The following is a 17,731-nucleotide window of genomic DNA, read 5'->3' as shown; positions in this document are numbered from 1 at the left end:
CCTCTCCGGCCACCAAGCCCTTGTAGTATGTCGGCATGCGGGTTTGGGGTCCCCAGCCACGAGCCCGCCTTCCCCCAGGTGCCCACCAGGTGGCAGCATACCCACAGTTGCGTGCTCTCGGCTGGGGCGTGATCCCGGGTGGGGGTTCCCGATTTGCCCCGGGAAGGGGCCAGGGGGGTCCGCGGCGCCCTCGCAGTTTCAGGCCCCCTGGCCAGCCCCCAGCTCCCCTCCCCCGGAGCCCCCTGGGAAAGCAGACCCACAACTTGGAGCCGTGTCAGTGCCTCTGTTCTCAGCCTGAAAACACACTCGAGAGACAATGGGGCGAGTGCGGAATCTGGGGCGGCCGCGGCGGCTTCCTGCGCCCGAGGCCCCCGGGCTGAAAAGGCGGAAAGTGGGGATTTGCGGGGGGAAGAGGCTGGCATGGAGGCGCTGCCCACTTGAGAGGGACACAGGGCTGACTGGGGGACAAATAGGGGCTTAGAAAGCCCTGACAGGGCCGGGACAAGCGCGGGCGCGAGGCCCGCTGGAGCAACCCGCTGGCCGCAGGCCTGGGCCCTCCCGCCTGCACGGCCGCTCCCGCTGCCAGCCCGCGCTGCCCGCAGAGACCACCCACCGCCGCCAGGGGTCCGGCCCAGCGCAGTCACGGGACAGGAGGCGACACGGGCACCAGGAACCCACGGCCCAGCCCGGGACAGCACGTCTGCACCCGCAGGCGCACTTCTCCCAAAGCACCCACGCCCGCACTCACACCGCACACACACACTCACACTCACACCCACTCACACTCACACTCACACTCACACACATACTCACACAACACCTGCACACTCACACACACTCACACACACACCTGCACACTCACACCCACACCCGCACTCACACCCGCATGCTCACACACTCACACCCACTCACACACACCTGCACACTCACACACACTCACACACACACACCTGCACACTCACACTTACCCACACCCACACTCACACTCACACACACACTCAGATACACACCCACACTCACACACACCCGCACACTCACACTCACCCACACCCTAACACACTCACACACATTCACACACACAAACCCACACGCTCACACCCGCACACTCACACACACTCACACTCACACACACTCACACCCACCCCCCCACACAAACACACTCACACTCACATACACTCACACACACCCGCACGCTCACATACACTCACACTCACACACACTCACACCTACACTCACATACACACCCGCACGCTCACATACACTCACACTCACACACTCACACACACGTACGCTCACACACTCACACTCACACCCACACTCACACACACTCACACCCACACCCACACTCACACTCAGACACACACTCAGACACACCCCATGCTCACACCCGCACACTCACACTCACACACACCTTCATGCTCACACCCGCACAGTCACACTCACACACACTCACACCCACACTCACACACGGACTCACACCCATGCACTCACACACACCTACACCCACACTCACACCCACACTCACACTCACACCCGCACCCACACACTCACACACCCACACCCGCACACGCACTCATACTCACACCCGCACCCACACCCACACACTCACACCTGCACACACACCTGCACACTCGCACACCCACACTCTTACCTACAAACCACTCACACCCTCATAAACTCATATACTCACCCGTATCCACACACTCACACACTCACCCATGCCACATACTCGTATCCACACACACATTTACCCACACCCACACCCTCACACACTCACCCACACCCACACCCTCACACCCACACACGCTCACGTGCTCACCCATCCTGTCCTGCACACTGACATACACTACACTCACCCACACCTTTCTACTCACATCTGGATCACATCCGCACCTGCACACTCACCCACACCCACACCAGTACCCAGACCCACACACACTTGTATTTAAACTTCCCCACACTCTCACACTCACCCACATCCTACCCACACCACAGAATCACCTTCACCCTCATACCCTCACCTGCACACACCACACATACATATCTTGCCACACTCATACATACCACACACTACACACATAGCACACATACATAATAGGCACATCACACGTATGACATGCCACACATACCACACATTTACCATCACACGCCCAACACACATAACACATATCATACAACACACGTACCATACAAATACTGCAATAACACACACAGGCTACACACATACCACACACCACACAACACACATACCATATAACCAAACACACTATACAAATGCCATAATTGCCGCACACCACACACATAGCACACATAAAATACCACACATAACCCCATACAATACTCCATAACATGTACATACTATACACACAATACATATCCCCACCACTCACACATACCACGCATTCACACACATGCTACAATACATACTACCACACACCCACACACATTCCACACACACACCATGCACTTATCACACACACATAAACCACACACCCCAACAAATCCATATAACACACATATAACACAACACATACTACGCAAGTACTGCACATAACACACACATTCTACACACAGACCACACAAAGCACACACAGCACACATAAACCACACGGACCACAACACCATACACAGACGACATGCCATACAACCACACAAACACCTAAATACACACTACTCACATATCATACCACGTAAGACTACACACACCATGAGTGTACACCACACATACACACACTACTACACACGCCACATGCATACACCACATATACATGCCACATACAAACCCCACATACAAAAAACATACATAACACACCACATACATACCACACACCATACATGCATATCAGACACACCAACACAGACACATACCATGTAGCTATGCACACACATGGACCACACTCCCTGCCCCACTCTCTGCACAACCCCCGCCCCACTGACAGGACACTCCAAGGCAAACCGACACCCAGTGGCTGAGCTGAAGGCCCCGACCTTTGACCTGTCCAGTCACCACGCGGCCCTGCCCTGCCGCTCCCTCCCCCACACGCTGGGACGCGGCTGGCGGCGGAGACGCCTCGGGCCCTGGGCAGGGGGTCAGCCTGGCCGGACACGGCCCTGCGGTCCCCCCCTCTCCTCTTCCCTCTGGCTCCGCCCTCACTCCTGACCCGACAGGGCGTCTGGGGCAGCATCGTGGCTCTGCTTCGTGGCTCTGTGACGCGGGCCGGCCCTGGGCGCCCAGCAGCGAGCACTCACAGACGGCGGCGGGTCTCTGCGGCGTGCCCGCAAACCCTCGGGGCTCCCCTCAGCCCGACTCCCCCCAGGCCCCGCGGGGCCTCTGACCAGACGGGAGCTTCTCACAGCACGTCTGTCCCCGGAGACACGGGCCTCCCCGTGGCGCTGTGCCCTCGAGGGGGTCTCCCCCGAGTCCCCGGGAGGTGCCAGTCGTGGGAGCCCCTCCCCGCCGCCCGGGCACATGCTCAGGGGGGCTCCGAGGGCCTTCGCACTTGAGGGAGGCTGGGGGCACCGGCCCGAGACACGCAGACCTGAGGCCCACAGCAGCGTGGGACCAGCGGGCACCCGGGAGCCGCACACACTGGCCGGACCTCCCACCTACCCCCTTCTCTGAGCTGACCCCGAGACCCTTCTCCCACCAGCCCCAGAGCCGCCCTCAGAGATGCACGGCCGTGAGCGCGGCTGTGTGGGCTCAGGTGTGTGCGAGTTCAGGTGTGTGGGCTCAGGTGTGTGTGGGCTCAGGTGTGTGTGAGCTCAGGTGTGTGGGCTCAGGTGTGTGGGTTCAGGTGTGTGTGAACTCAGGTGTGTGGGATCATGTGTGTGTGGGCTCAGGTGTGTGTGGGCTCAGGTGTGTGTGAGCTCAGGTGTGTGGGCTCAGGTGTGTGAGCTCAGGTGTGTGTGAACTCAGGTGTGTGGGATCATGTGTGTGTGGGCTCAGGTGTGTGTGAACTCAGGTGTGTGGGCTCAGGTGTGTGGGCTCAGGTGTGTGGACTCAGGTGTGTGGGATCATGTATGTGTGGGATCATGTGTGTGTGGGATCATGTGTGTGCGAGTTCAGGTGTGTGGGCTCAGGTGTGTGGGATCGTGTGTGTGAAATCAGGTGTGTGTGGGCTCAGGTGTGAGAGACGAGCTCCGGCCGGGTCCTCCTGCTGCAGTTGCCGACAGTCCGTGGGTGTCAGGGCTGAGCTCGTGGGCTGGGCCCCTGTTGTCGTGGCGATGAAGGCGCGATCTGGGGAGTCCCCGTGGCAGGCGGCGGGGTCACGGCGCTTACCTGGGGGTCGGACAGCCGGGAGAGGTCGGGGTACAGGTAGAACTTGATGCCCTCCGAGGCGCCGGGCAGCGTCACCCCTCGGATCAGCAGGACGAGCAGCATGATGTAGGGGAAGGTGGCGGTGACATACACGACCTGCAGGGGCGGGGAGGGGAGGGTCAGGGAGGGGCGGCGCAGAGGCCTGTGAGCTCCCAGGGAGGGAGCCCCGAGGACACTCTCCCGCCTTCACCAGCATCACCCCCTCCAGGGCCCGTTTCCCAGCCCGCGTGTAGCAAGCCTCCAAGAGGTCAGAGGTCACTGCGAGCCTCCATGAGGTCAGAGGTCAGTACAAGCCTCAGAGGTCACTGTGAACCTCCACAGGGTCAGAGGTCAGCACAAGCTCCTATGAGGTCAGAGGTCAGCACAAACCTCTACAAGGTCAGAGGTCAGCATGAACCCTTGTGAGGTCAGAGGTCAGAGCCCCGCTGGCCACAGGACTCACCCGTAGGAATGGCCATGGAGGGAGCCGGCCCCATGACAAGCCACGGCAGGCAGCCTGGCCATGGGACAGCGGTCTCGCCCCGGGGGCTCTCTCAGGCTTTCGTCCCACCGCCGTCTCTGGTCCTTCAGGAGGAACGGGCGACAGGCACGCGGGGCGGCGTCCAGCCTCGGAGCCGCCTGCCGGCTCCACGTCCTACTTCCACCCGCGGCCAAGACCCACATTTCAGTGTTGTTTTGTTTTGGTTCGGGGGCCACACCGGCGGGCTCAGGGCTGAATCCTGGCCTGTGCTCAGGGCTCACTCCGGCGGGCTCGGGGGACCGTGCGGGGTGCTGGGGACTGAACCGGGTCGTCTGTGTGGGCGGGAAGTGAGGAATCCCTGTACCGACTCTGCCCAAGGCTGTGCTCTCGGAGGCCGATTCTCCTCGTGGAAGTGAATTCTCAGAGTGAGGGAGAAGGCGAGAGGACAGGCGACGGGGAGGGGGGCCTCGGGCCACCTGCACCCTGAGCCCGAGGCGTGGGGCCGGGAGGACGCGTGTGTGCCGGAGCCCAGCGGCTGTCAGGCCCTGCAGCGGAAACTTGTCCCCCAGGTCTGTGCCCTCGTGGGCCTGCCCCTTCCATTTGCTTGGTCAGTACCAGGCGGCGTGGACCTTGGGGGTCACGGACTGGGAAGCGGTCACCAGCTCCGCCCTGTCCTGTCCCCTTGTGCGAGCACCCCAGAGTCGCACAAGGGGCCTTGTCCAAGGCACCACGGTCTGCTGAGGACTGGGACTGAGGGTTACGTGGACACAAGCCACTCCCAGGCCCTCACACGGAACTGCCAGCTACAGGGTCAGAAGCCACATGAATACAGTGACAGGGACACAGTGATGGGGGCACATTGATGAGTGCAGTGACAGGTGCAACGATAGGGACACAGTGATAGAGTGATAGGGATGCAGTGACAGGTGCAGGGATGCAGTGACACATGTGACAGGAAAGCAGTGATTGCTGCAGTGACAGGGATAGTGATGGGACAGGAGTGGTGACAGGTACAGTGATAAATGCAGTGCAGGTGCAGTGTCAGAGATGCAGTGACTGGGTAGTTCCAGGTGTAGTGACAGGAATGCAGTGCCAGGGAGGCAGTGACAGGGATACAGTGACAGGAATGCAGTGCCAGGAATGCAGTGACAGGGATACAGTGACAGGAATGCAGTGCCAGGAATGCAGTGACAGGGATGCAGTGATGGGGATACAGTGACAGGGATGCAGTGACGGAATGCAGTGACAGGATGCAGTGATGGGGATGCAGTGACAGGAATGCAGTGCCAGGAATGCAGTGACAGGATGCAGTGATGGGGGTGCAGTGACAGGAATGCAGTGACAGGATGCAGTGCCAGGATGCAGTGACGGGGATGCAGTGATGGGGATGCAGTGATGGGGATGCAGTGACAGGAATGCAGTGCCAGGAATGCAGTGACAGGGAGGCAGTGACAGGGATACAGTGACAGGAATGCAGTGCCAGGAATGCAGTGACAGGGAGGCAGTGACAGGGATACAGTGACAGGAATGCAGTGCCAGGAATGCAGTGACAGGGAGGCAGTGACAGGGATACAGTGACAGGAATGCAGTGCCAGGAATGCAGTGACAGGGATGCTGTGCCAGGGATGCAGTGACAGGAATGCAGTGACAGGATGCAGTGATGGGGATGCAGTGACGGGGATGCAGTGCCAGGAATGCAGTGACAGGAATGCAGTGACAGGATGCAGTGACAGGATGCAGTGATGGGACAGTGACAGGTGCAGTGACAGATGCTGTGAGAGGGTGCAGACAGGCAGGCACACAGGGTCTAACCCACCCTCAAGCACAGATGTTGAAGGCGCAGGGGTGGGGAGGCGTCTGCAGACACAGCCTGGGAAGGTGACATTTCACCAAGTCTGTTCCACTCGCAGGACGGCACCAGTGTCCAGCGAGCCCACAGTCCAGCCAGCAAGCTGGGACTCTTGCTCCTGGTTCAGCCGTGAGCACTGTCTGTTGGTGTGGGGCCAGCACAGATCACTGGTGGGCTGGAGCCATAGCACAGCAGGTAGAGCGTTTGCCCTGCACACGGCTGACCCGGGTTCGATTCTTCTGTCCCTCTCGGAGAGCCCGGCAAGCTACTGAGAGTATCCCGCCCGCACGGCAGAGCCTGGCAAGCTCCCTGTGGCGTATTCGATATGCCAAACACAGTAACAACCAGTCTCACCATGGAGACGTTACTGGTGCCCACTCGAGCAAATCGATGAACAACGAGACGACAGTGCTACAGGGCTACCTCTGTGTAATAGCAATGAATTCCTTCTTTTCACTGACAAAATTTCTTCACCCTGCCTGCCCCTGCGGCCTGCTCTCCTGCACACCCTCCGCGGACCCGCAGTGAGCTGACCCCAGCCCTCGGCCTCTCTCCACCCGGGAACCGGCTGTGTCTGCTCTCTGGCTCGCAGACACGTGGCAATAGCCGAGGTGCAGACAAGCGGCTGGAGAAATCTGAGTTACGGGGCCACAGAAGTGGAGTCAGGTCCAAGCAGAATCAGGGAGCAGCAGTCAAACTCCTAGACGAGGACGCAAGCCGGCAAGGGCGGGGGGCGGCCCTCGGACAGCGGGGGGTGGGGCGCTCCAGATCCGCCCCCCCCCAAAGGGTCAGGCTTGGTTCTGGTTCCCCCCTTCCAGATGAACCTCCCCGCATCGACCGCTTCCCGCCTCCGCGAAGCCTCGCGCCAGACACCCCTCCCTGTGTCCCACCAGGAGGCGGAGGGCTGCAGGGACCGGGCTGGGGAATGACATTTCTGGAGCTCAGCTGACCCCCCCGGGCTCACACCGCCACCCCCCAGAAGCACGTGAGCACAGACCCTGCCAAGGGCTGAGACACGGCACAGGGGTGTGGCCTCTGTCCCGGGGCCGCCTGGACGCGGCTGTCGGGGCTCATCCCAGACCCGACCTATTTCAAGGGCGCCGGGGCCCCTGAGGTGTCACCCAGGGCTCACCCCCCAGAGGCACGCGCCCTGCCGGGACCCCCAACGGCAAAGGAAGCCCTTAGCTGGGGCCCTGCTGCCGCCCCACAGGAGCCTGCGCCTCTGATGTAATCGGGAGAGAAAGAAAACCTTTGCCAAGCAGAGCGGGCGCTGCCGGCTGCCCAGGCCCAGACACCGCTGGGAGCCGCTGCTGCCGGGCACCGAGGGTGTGTCTGGGGCATCGCCGCAGAGGGCGCCTGTGGGGGGCGCCCCGGGACAGCCCAGGCCCGCCTCAGGCGCCAGCTGGCCTAAAAGCCCCTTCAGCTCCGTCTTTACCCTCCACTTCGCTTGCAAAGTCCTGGGGGCAGCGCGTGAACACGGAAACCGGTTCGGCAAAGGGCGGAAAGAAACCGTGATCTTCACCCCGAGTGCATCTTTGATGTCCCCCAGCACAGCCGCAACAGGCCAGATCACAGTGACCTCGGCGGTCAGTGAGGAATTTCCCCCGAGGCCATGCCCAGGGCCAGGCCCTTTCTATGCCCAGGGCCAGGCCCTTTCTATGCCCAGGGCCAGGCGTTGCCTGGGGCTGGCTGGAGGGACAGTGGGCAGAACCCCGCCACGTGCTGCCTTCTGCCCCGTCTGTAGGGTGGGGTCCTCAGGACTGTCTGGGGGTCCAGGCTCCCGTAGGGACCCCCCGGTGCGAAGCAAGCGGTCAGGCAAGGAAGGGGAAGACAGCATAGAAGTCCGTCTCCCAGGACATCTAGAACCTTCCAGGTTGGCCTCAGGGGGCTCCGGCTGGAGTAGCCACACCTCCACCTCAGCTCTCCACAAGTGTCCAGCGGAGTCCAGCCCGGCCCCTCGACCCCAGCGTCTCCGCACAGACACACACTTGGCCCTCCTCACCGCACCCCTTCCCGGGTCAGGGGCCGCCCGAGGCTGGGCACCGGTTCAGAGGACCCCGCGTCCAAGGCCGGCTCAGTCCCAACTTGCTGTGTGGCGGGGACGCGCTGTGCCCCCGCTGTGCCCCCGCTGTGCCCGGCTGCAGGGCTGGGAGCGGGCCAGGCCGCACCGGGCCTCGCGCCTCCTCACCCCTCCCTCTGTGCAGGCGCCCATCCCGGCTCTGTCCCACCCACAGCGTGTGTCTGAGGGGGGCGGCCCCGGGTCAGGGGTGCGTCCACTGGGGCCGCCTCGTCGCTGTCCTGTGGCTTCGTGTCCTCGGGCCCCCAAGGCTGGGGTGGGGGAGGGGAGCCCGCGCCCCTGGCCCCAGTGCTGCCCTGAGGTCCCGTCTGCCTCGACCTACCCCGTGTGCCCCACCTTTGGCCCCGGCCCCAGCTCTGGGCTCTTCCCTTCCCTGAGCACCTCAGAATCTCCATCACACACACACACACACACACACACACACACACACACACGTCTCATAAGGGGACTTGGGGGTTTGTTTGGGGGCCACACCCGGCTGCACTCAGGGCTCGCTCCTGGTGGGGCTCAGGAGACCCTACGGGGTGCCGGGGATCGAACCTGAGTCGGTGGCATGCAGGGCAAGCGCCCTCCCCGGCGCCCTACAGCTTGTCTTTCTCCCGGCTGTGTCCGGTGCCCGAATGGCACCCCTGGCATCTGAAGATGCACTCGGGGCACACTGCGGCATGGATGACAGCTCGGGCAGGGTCATCGTGGGCAGGTTCCTGTCCGCTGATGCCCCAAGGTGCAGAGTGCTGGCTCACCTCACGTGGTTGCCTGTGTTTTTTTTTTTTTTTCCTATTTTGCTCTTTGGGTCACACCTGGTGATGCTCAGGGGTTACTCCTGGCTCTACACTCGGGACTTAGCCCTGGCGGTGCTCAGGGGACCCTATGGGATGCTGGGAATCGAACTCGGGTCGGCTGCATACAAGGCAATCGCCCTACCCGCTGTGCTATCGCTCCCGCCCCTGGACGCGTGTATTCAAGAGGCATCCACAGGCCATCTCAGGAGATCTGGTGTCCGTGGGAAGGCCCGTCTGGACCTGCAGGGCAGGGCAAAGAGGGTCCAGGCAGGAGCCCCTGGGGAAGTCCAGTGCTGTCCTTCCACATGGCGGCAGGGCACGGGTCTGATGCTAAACTGGGCAGCGCGGTGTGATGGGCCCCAGCAGGTCACTGGCAGAGGGCATTGTCTGACCCTTCCTGGCGCGCTGGCATAGCCTCAGACCAGAGAGCGGGGGAGCGGCGGGGGAGAGGCGAGACGTCAATCAGTCCGGGGCCCCAGAAGCCTCAAAGTGGAGCCCTGGCCCCAGCACACCCCTCAGTCTAGAAAGATTTTTTTTTTTTTACTATTGTTAGTTTCCTTTTAGCAGGTCAAGTCCCCCTGAATAGAAAGGTTAGCACAATTGGTGTAATTACACTGTATCCTGTTCTAATTGACTCTAATTGCTCATTTGCATCCCAATGCCGGGATTGTGGGGCGCGCCCTCCCCCTACTTCCAGGACTGGGCTATTTATTTCATCACAGGGGCTGTCTGATTACGGGGCGAAAGCAGCCCTGCCCCAAGGTCTCCAGGATAACTGGATTAACCGGGGCGGAGTGGGGCCAAAGGCACCGGGGACAGCATCACCGGTGCCTGGGGGCGGCAGGACCCCGCGTCCAGCGGGCCAGAGGGTGAAGTGTGCAGGCCAGCCGGGGTCAGCGCCAGACAAGCCCTGCGCGAGCATTTCCAGCTATTCCCCGCCCCCCCCCAGGAGTCCGTCATTCCTGCTCGACTTCCCCTGGGCAAGCGTCGTGACCATCATTTGCTCCAGATCCTAAACGGCCACGTCCAGTCACTGCGTGCCACGGGAGAGGGGCGAGGTGCAGGGAACGTGAGCTCTCGCCACACGACCAAGCGCCAGGGTGGCGCAAGGCAGCTGCCGTCTCTGCCCGGGCTCTCTCTCATGGCAGGCTCTGACGGGGTCCGTCAGCCACTAGCACATACTGCACCGCACTTCTGCCCGCGGGAGACTCGTAGGAAGTGCTCCTGCCCGAGCAAGGTGGGGCACTGGGAAATTTGTGCGCACGTGGCCCTTAGTCTCTGAACGATAGAGGGACGGGCAGACTCTGACCCTGCCCAGCTCCGTCCCCGTGCAGGTCCTTCCCAGCAAACACGTTTCCCAGCCGGGGCTTGACCCTTCCCAACAGACCCCAGGTGCCCGGCGCTGTCCAGGGTCCTGAACAAGTCCTGGGCTGACTCCCCGGGTGCCTGCTCCCTGGTCTTAGAGCAGGTGCCACCGGGCACCTAAGGGTGCCAGAGATAGGACCCGGATATTGCATTGCACGGCACGGGCTGGAGGTGAGGGTGGCCCCATCTGCCACCCCGGGCATGGAGGACTGGACCTGGTGTCACTTGCTCGGGGCTGTGGAGATTCAGTGACCAGCTGGGCGCTGATCCTGGTGACAAGCCCCGCCCCCGCCACGCTGCCTCTACCTCTCTTTGGGCTCGCCACATGCTGAGCAGCCCCTTCTCGGCACCCACCACCCGGGCTGAGAAACACCACCCCCAGTCGCAGACGACGGGCACCTCTGCCCACCCCAGACCCTTAGGAAGCCAGAAGCCCAGCACCGGGCAGCTGCCCCTTGGGGACTCAGAGCTCTGAGCACCGGCAGGTTCTTCCCTCCACCCTGCTCTAGGAGGGGCCGGCGGGGCTCCCAGGAGGCCATGCAGTGTCCGAGGACACTCTGGACGTCACTGCACCAGAAACGGAGGGAGTGGAGTGGGGGTCACAGAAGGGAGGTCCTGGGGGTGATGGGCCGGCCTTACCGCCCTGCCCCCACATGCAGGGCTGACACCTCTCCCCGGGAGAGGGCGGTGAGGCCCCACGAAGAGCACGGAGGAGCCAGGTGTGCGAGGGCGCGGCCTCCTCGCAGACAGACGCACCCCCACGGCGCCAAGAGGATCCACTCGGGCCGTGGCAAAGGTTGTGTCTCCAGCGGAGCCTGGAGGAGCACTGGGCCGGGGTCTGCCGGGGACTGAGGCCAGGCGGGACCGTCTCTGAGGTGGGCGGCTTAGGTCTGACTCTCCTTCCCTGCACAGAGTAGCCCCTTGCCCCACCCTGAGTGCTCGGATCCTGAGAAATCGGGCGGCGGGATGGTCTCCCACTGGGTAGAACACTTGGGGCTCAGGGTGGCTCGACTGGGGGGCTGGTGAAGCGGGAGGTCTGTCCCGTGCAGGGGCTCGGGGGCTGGTGAGACGGGACATCTGTCCCTGCAGGGGCTCGGGGGCTGGTGAGACGGGAGGTCTGTCCCTGAAGGGGCTCGGAGCAGACCCTCATCAGCCCTCACACTCCCTGCTGGCCAAGGTGGGCAGAGAGATGTGCAGCCCCTCTCCCCGAGGTGCCACCTCCCCTCTCCCCACTCCCGCAAGTCACCGGCCACCTCTTCCTGGGTCCCCAGAATTAGCCACAACTTCCTATCGGCCGCCTGAGCCCTCTGTCCTCGCCCACGAGCTGGCGGACACGCACAGCCACGAAGCCCTGCCTCGCGGATGAACACCGGACACACGAGGACTCTCCGAGGGGTGTCTGCTCTGAGGCTGGTGGCACTGGGCACCCAGGGACACGCAGGGTAGCAGGGGATGGGGGTCACTGCAGCGCGCCCTGCGGATGGCCTGGGGAGTCGCACTGTCCCGTGGTGCCAGGTCTCAGGCAACTGGGGGAGGCGGGTCCTGGATGTGGGCCCTGCAGGGCGGCGACGGCGGGGTAGGGGCAGGGGGAGGGTGTGCGGAGCCCCCCAGGTCGAAGCCCGGTTTGGGGGGAGCTGAGTGACCCGAGAGTCGGTGCTGTGGATTCCCACAGAGTGTCCCGTGAAGGAGAGAGGGGGGACAGGAACAGGCCTCGCAGGCACAGCCTGGTGACCCCACCCCCTGCCGGGTCACCACGGCGACTGGGGGGCCCCCCAAGGCAGGGCCGGGTGTGGGGGCAGAGGAGGGGACAGACGCACAGCTCTCCCTCCCGCCTGCACGCTCCGGGTGACAGAGGAGGGCCCGGGGCTGGTGTGTGTGGGGGGGGGCAGGTGATGGAGACGCGGGAGGAGGGCCCGGGGCTGGTGTCGGAGGGGGGGGGCAGGCGCACAACAGCTCCACCAGGGCACAGCACGGGGCCTGGGGGCCCCTCGGCACCCCCAGTCTGGACTGTCCATGGCTGCTGCTGCCGCCGGGCCTCGGAGGGCTCCTGCCCTGAAGACCCCGCCCCCGCCCAGCTCTGTCCCCACGTGACCCCGTGCAGGCCGTCCCGGGCCACTGGACCGCAGACGGTCCCTCCCCGTCAGCATGGACAGAGATGCGTTCGACCCCTGCCCCACTCACCACGGACCACCACCACCCCCACCCCAGTGCCGGCTGCAAAGGCTCTGAGGGGGACGGAGGGACCCGACTGTGGCGAGAGAGAAGCCGGGCCTGGGGGCTGTTGGTGCTGAGACGGGACCCCACCTCCCTTCCTGCAGGCCTGGGGGCGTGACCCCGGGGGAGAGGGCGGGGAAGCCGGGGTGGGGGTCAGAGAACCATGAAGACTCAGGCACGCCTGGGATCCACCAACCCCAGCAGCACCTGAGGCTACTCCTGCCCCCTGATGGCCCCAGCAGCCCCCCAGAGAGCAGCACCACTGTGGGAAGCTTCCCCCGACTGCCTCAGGCACCGACTGCCACAAGCACTGACTGCATGAGCACTGACTGCATGAGCACGGACTGCCACAAGCACTGACTGCATGAGCACCGACTGCCACGAGCACTGAATGCATGAGCACCGACTGCCATGAGCACTGACTGCATGAGCACGGACTGCCACGAGCACTGACTGCATGAGCACTGACTGCCACGAGCACTGACTGCATGAGCACGGACTGCCACGAGCACAGACTGTCACAGGCACTGACTGCCACGAGCACTGACTGCATGAGCACGGACTGCCACGAGCACTGACTGCATGAGCACCTACTGCCATGAGCACTGACTGCCACGAGCACCGACTGCCTCGTCACCGACCACCACAGGACCCCGTGAGACGGGACGGTCCAGGGGACACCCCAGAGCCAGAGACCAGTCCCAGCCGTGCGGTTAACGGGGTTGGAGCTGCCGCAGGGCTGGGGTGGGCGAGCGAGCCAGGCGGTGCTCGGAGGTGGATGCGGGGCCGGCCCTGACATGCCCCTGGCGACGAGCCGTCCCTGTGTGAGCGGCCGGGTGGGCTGTGTCCCCATGCCCAGGGAGCCTGTGCACCCGCCCGCCTGCTGCTGTGACGGCTCCCACGGGCCTCGCAGTTGGCACACAGCAGGACCTCACCCGGCCCCGCCCACCGGGCTGCTCTGTCCCTGCCCCAGGCCCCGGGCCCCGACCATCGGCTGGTCCCGGCTGGTCCTGCGGCAGGAAGAGGGGCAGCAAGGAGAAGCGAGGCCGGGGGACTGCAGGCTGGACTGGCCAGTTCCTGGAGGAGGCGGGTGTCCACCATGGACAGCTCCCAGCGCAGGGCTGGCCGCAGCGCCCCAGGCCACCTCCAGCCCCCTCGCTCCCCCCCGCACCCCCGCCGCCCAGCGCTTCAGGCGCAGCCCCCGACCACCACTGCTACGGGGCTGGGGGTCGCGGCGGCCCCGGGGCCGGCCAGCAGGGGCACAGGCCACTCCGCGCCCTGCAGCTGCACTGGCCGAGACCCACCGCGCTGCCGGGCGGTGAGCCAAGGCGCCCGGAATATTCTAGGCGGCCCGTCCACACTGCTGCCCTGCCCCCACATCCCTGGGCACTGGCCCCCTGTCCCCTCTGCCCTGAGCCCCCTGGACAGGGGCCCTGAGTCCTCCCCCGGCTCCAGCAAGGGCAGCCCACCTCGACTGGCCTCTTCGCTGCTGACCCCGGCACAGCCCCCACCCACTGTCATGGCACTGACCACGCTGGCCTTGACAGGAGGGGAAACTGAGGCACAGGGAGTCAGAGTGACGCGAGTGGCCAGCAGCCTGCAGGAGACCGGGCACGGGGCTGGGGGCCGTAAGCACTGCCCGCTGCTCACTCCCGCCGCGCCCCGTCTCCTTCCGCGCAGGGGCCAGGCTGCGCCCTGTCGGTGCTGCGTGCTCAGTCCCCAGGCCCCGGGCAGTGCCAACTCTTGGCCTCCCCACGGCACAGCGCCCGGGCTGGCCCCGAGAAAGCCACTAGGAGCCTCACTGCTGCCCTGGGGGGTCCCGTTGCCCGGGAGACCGCCTGGCCCAGAGGCTCCGGGCAGTGCCAGGTACCGGCTGGGGGGGGCTGGGCTGTGTGAGGGCTGGAGGCGCCTCCCCCCACGCCCCCTCCCTGCTCCTGGGGCTCCCCCCAGGCAGCCAGACTGCCCCCCACCCCGACACGCACCACACCGGGCCGTCGCTGGGCTTTGGGGGTCCTTTGTGTCCTAATAAAGACACCGTTTCTGCGCCCGGCTTCCCCCCCCCCCCCTCCGCCAGGGTTCCGCGAAAGGTGACGTGCTGCCATTCAGGCCGGAGAAAGGGCCGTCGGGACGCGGAAGGCTTGTGACTGGGCCCGCGAGGCGCTGCCCGCAGCCCGCTGTGTGAAAGGCCTCTGCATGCAGCTCAGGGACGCTCTAGTTTCCTCTCTGAAAGCCCCCCGCCGCGGCCCCCCGCCCCCCAGCCCGCGGCTGCCCAGTTCCTTCCCTTCCTCCTCTCTCCTCTGCGCCCTGCCCCCTCGCCCCTGCCTTCTGCCTCATTGAACCCATTAGCCGCTTTACCGGGCGCTGCTGACGGACGGATTTAATTGGGGGTGGAGGGGGGGACGTCTGCCTTGGTGGCACTGGGAGGAGGTGCCCGCCAGGGGGCAGGGGCTGATGCTCCACCTTTGGGGCAGGTGGCGGTCGGGGAGCTGCCATGTGCCCCCCTGACCCCCCCTATTCCGCGCCCCCCCCCCCCCGGCTCAGGGCCGAGATCTCCAGGCCGAGCTCCAGGGCTCTGTCTTCGCACCTGCAAGGCGGCTGAGCTGTGAGCACTGCTGGGAGAGCCCAGGGGCGCAGGGGGTGGCCTGAGACCCGGGCCCGGAGAGGGGGCTCACAACCCCAGCTAAGCACCCCGCCACCGTGCAGCTGTCCCTGGCAGCTTGGGAGTCCTGAGGCCACCTCTGGCCCTGCCCCTCGGGGGAGAATGAAGGAGGAGAGGAAGAAAGATCAATTCAAGGCTATTTACAGCTGTTTCGGGGTGTTGGGGGGGCTGTTCTTTTTTTTCCTGCCTCGGTGTCCCGGAGCCCTGAAAAGAAGCAAAACAGCCCAAAGCGGTGAAAGGCGATTCTTCTTGGAACCCGCTAATCCTGCAGCTTCCTTTAAGGGCAGGGCCGGGGGCGGGAGGCGGGCAGGCCCCAGAATGGGGCTCGTGGCAGCCCCCCTAAACTGCCGCTCCTGGAGACCAGGAAATGAGGGGAAAAATCCATAAATCACCCAGGGAGGACAGGAGGGGCCAGCTGGGAAGGCGGGGAGGGGGCGGGGGATGTGCAGCGGGTCCAGGGGCCGAGGCTGCCCACACACGGGCAGTGTCCTGGCCGGCAGGTGGGCGAGCCCCTCACCCCAAGGCCTGGGCTGCCAGGGCCGGCTGGGGAGCAGAGCAGACCCCCGTACTGCGCCCCACAGAGGCTGGCCCCCCTCCCCAATCCAGTCTCGGCGACAGCCAGAACCCATCCTGGGGTTTCTGTGCTTTATTTTTAGTTCGGGGGCCTCCCTCGGCTGTGCTTGGGGGTTACTCCCAATCTGGTGCTCAGGGGCGGCTCCCAACCATGCTGGGGGGCAAACCAGGGGCTCCCGCAGACAAGGCATGTGTCCAGCCCTTGGGACCATCTGGCTGGCCTCAGAGGTGACGTTTTGGGCTAAACTTGGATGGTGCTGCCTGGTTTGAAAACCTGCAGTGGGGGCTGGAGCGATAGCACAGCGGGGAGGGTATTTGCCTTGCACGCGGCCGACCCAGGTTCGATTCCCAGCATCCCATATGGTCCCCTGAGCACCGCCGGGAGTAATTCCTGCATGCAGAACCAGGAGTAACCCCTGTGCATCGACGAGTGTGATCCAAAGAAGCAAAAAAAATGGAAAGAAAGAAAGAAAGAGAGAGAGAAAGAAAAAAAAGAGAGAAAGAAAGAAAGAAGGAAGGAAGGAAGAAAGAAAGAAAGAAAGAAAGAGAAAGAAAGAAAGAAAGAAAGAAAGAAAGAAAGAAAGAAAGAAAGAAAGAAAGAAAGAAAGAAAGAAAGAAAGAAAGAAAGAAAGACAAACCTGCAGTGGATCCCGCCAGCTCAGAGCAAAGCCCCCCAACCCCGGCCCTGGCACCCCCCACCCCATCACCAGGGCCCGTGAGGGACCCCCGGTGGTCCTGCCCCCTCTCAGGCCACATCTTCTGCAGCCATGCCCACCTGCCTGGCCTCGGCCTGCCTCTTCTCCCCAGCCCCCTCTCTGTCCTCGGCATTCCTGGGATATAGCAGGTCGCTGGTGGGAGGGGGGAGGATGAGAAGGACTTCTGAGACATCGTCCCTGTCCCCAGAGCATCCCCAAGGCTCCTCAACATCTGAAATGGCCCTTCAAGGCTAAAGCCAGATGCTTTAGACAGCTCAGACCTTGCTCGTTCAACGGCAAATCATTTGCATGTAAAGCTCTTAGGTCGGCAGCTCAGAAGAAACGGACACCAAGACACAAAGACAGACCCCGAACGGAAAAAATTATTTATGAAATACCACCTGAGAAGGGTTGGCACCTGAGACATAGGAGGCAGAACTTTACAAAAAAAAAAAATCCAACCCCATCCCGAAGCGGGGAGAAGAAATGAACAGAAACGTCCTTAAAGAAGACATTTAAATGGCCAAAAGGCACATGAAAACATGCTCTACATGGCTAGTCATCGGGGACATGCAAACCAGAACCACAGTGAGATCATCCCACACCACAGAGACTGGCACACATAAAAAAAAAAAAAAAAAAAAAAAAAAAAAAAAAAAACCAAGAACACCCAGTGCTGGAGCGCGGGTGTGGGGATAAAGGGACGCTCTTCCATTGTTGGTGGGAATGCCGACTGGCC

General features: G+C 63.2%; 1 protein-coding gene across 1 annotated transcript in view; it reads right to left on the bottom strand.

Annotated features, from left to right (window-relative positions):
* SLC6A11 (solute carrier family 6 member 11) overlaps window positions 1-17,731 on the bottom strand; it is an 82,934-nt gene that overhangs the window by 32,061 nt on the left and 33,142 nt on the right. The window contains exon 6 of the mRNA XM_055134985.1: window positions 4,280-4,414. Coding sequence (XP_054990960.1) covers window positions 4,280-4,414 — 135 coding nt within the window. The remainder of the gene's footprint in view (window positions 1-4,279; window positions 4,415-17,731) is intronic.

This window comes from Sorex araneus, chromosome 4 (assembly GCF_027595985.1).
Source record: "Sorex araneus isolate mSorAra2 chromosome 4, mSorAra2.pri, whole genome shotgun sequence".
Lineage (NCBI taxonomy): Eukaryota > Metazoa > Chordata > Mammalia > Eulipotyphla > Soricidae > Sorex > Sorex araneus.
Note: the sequence above shows the minus strand (reverse complement) of the source record. Positions and strands in the feature narration are given on the sequence as shown.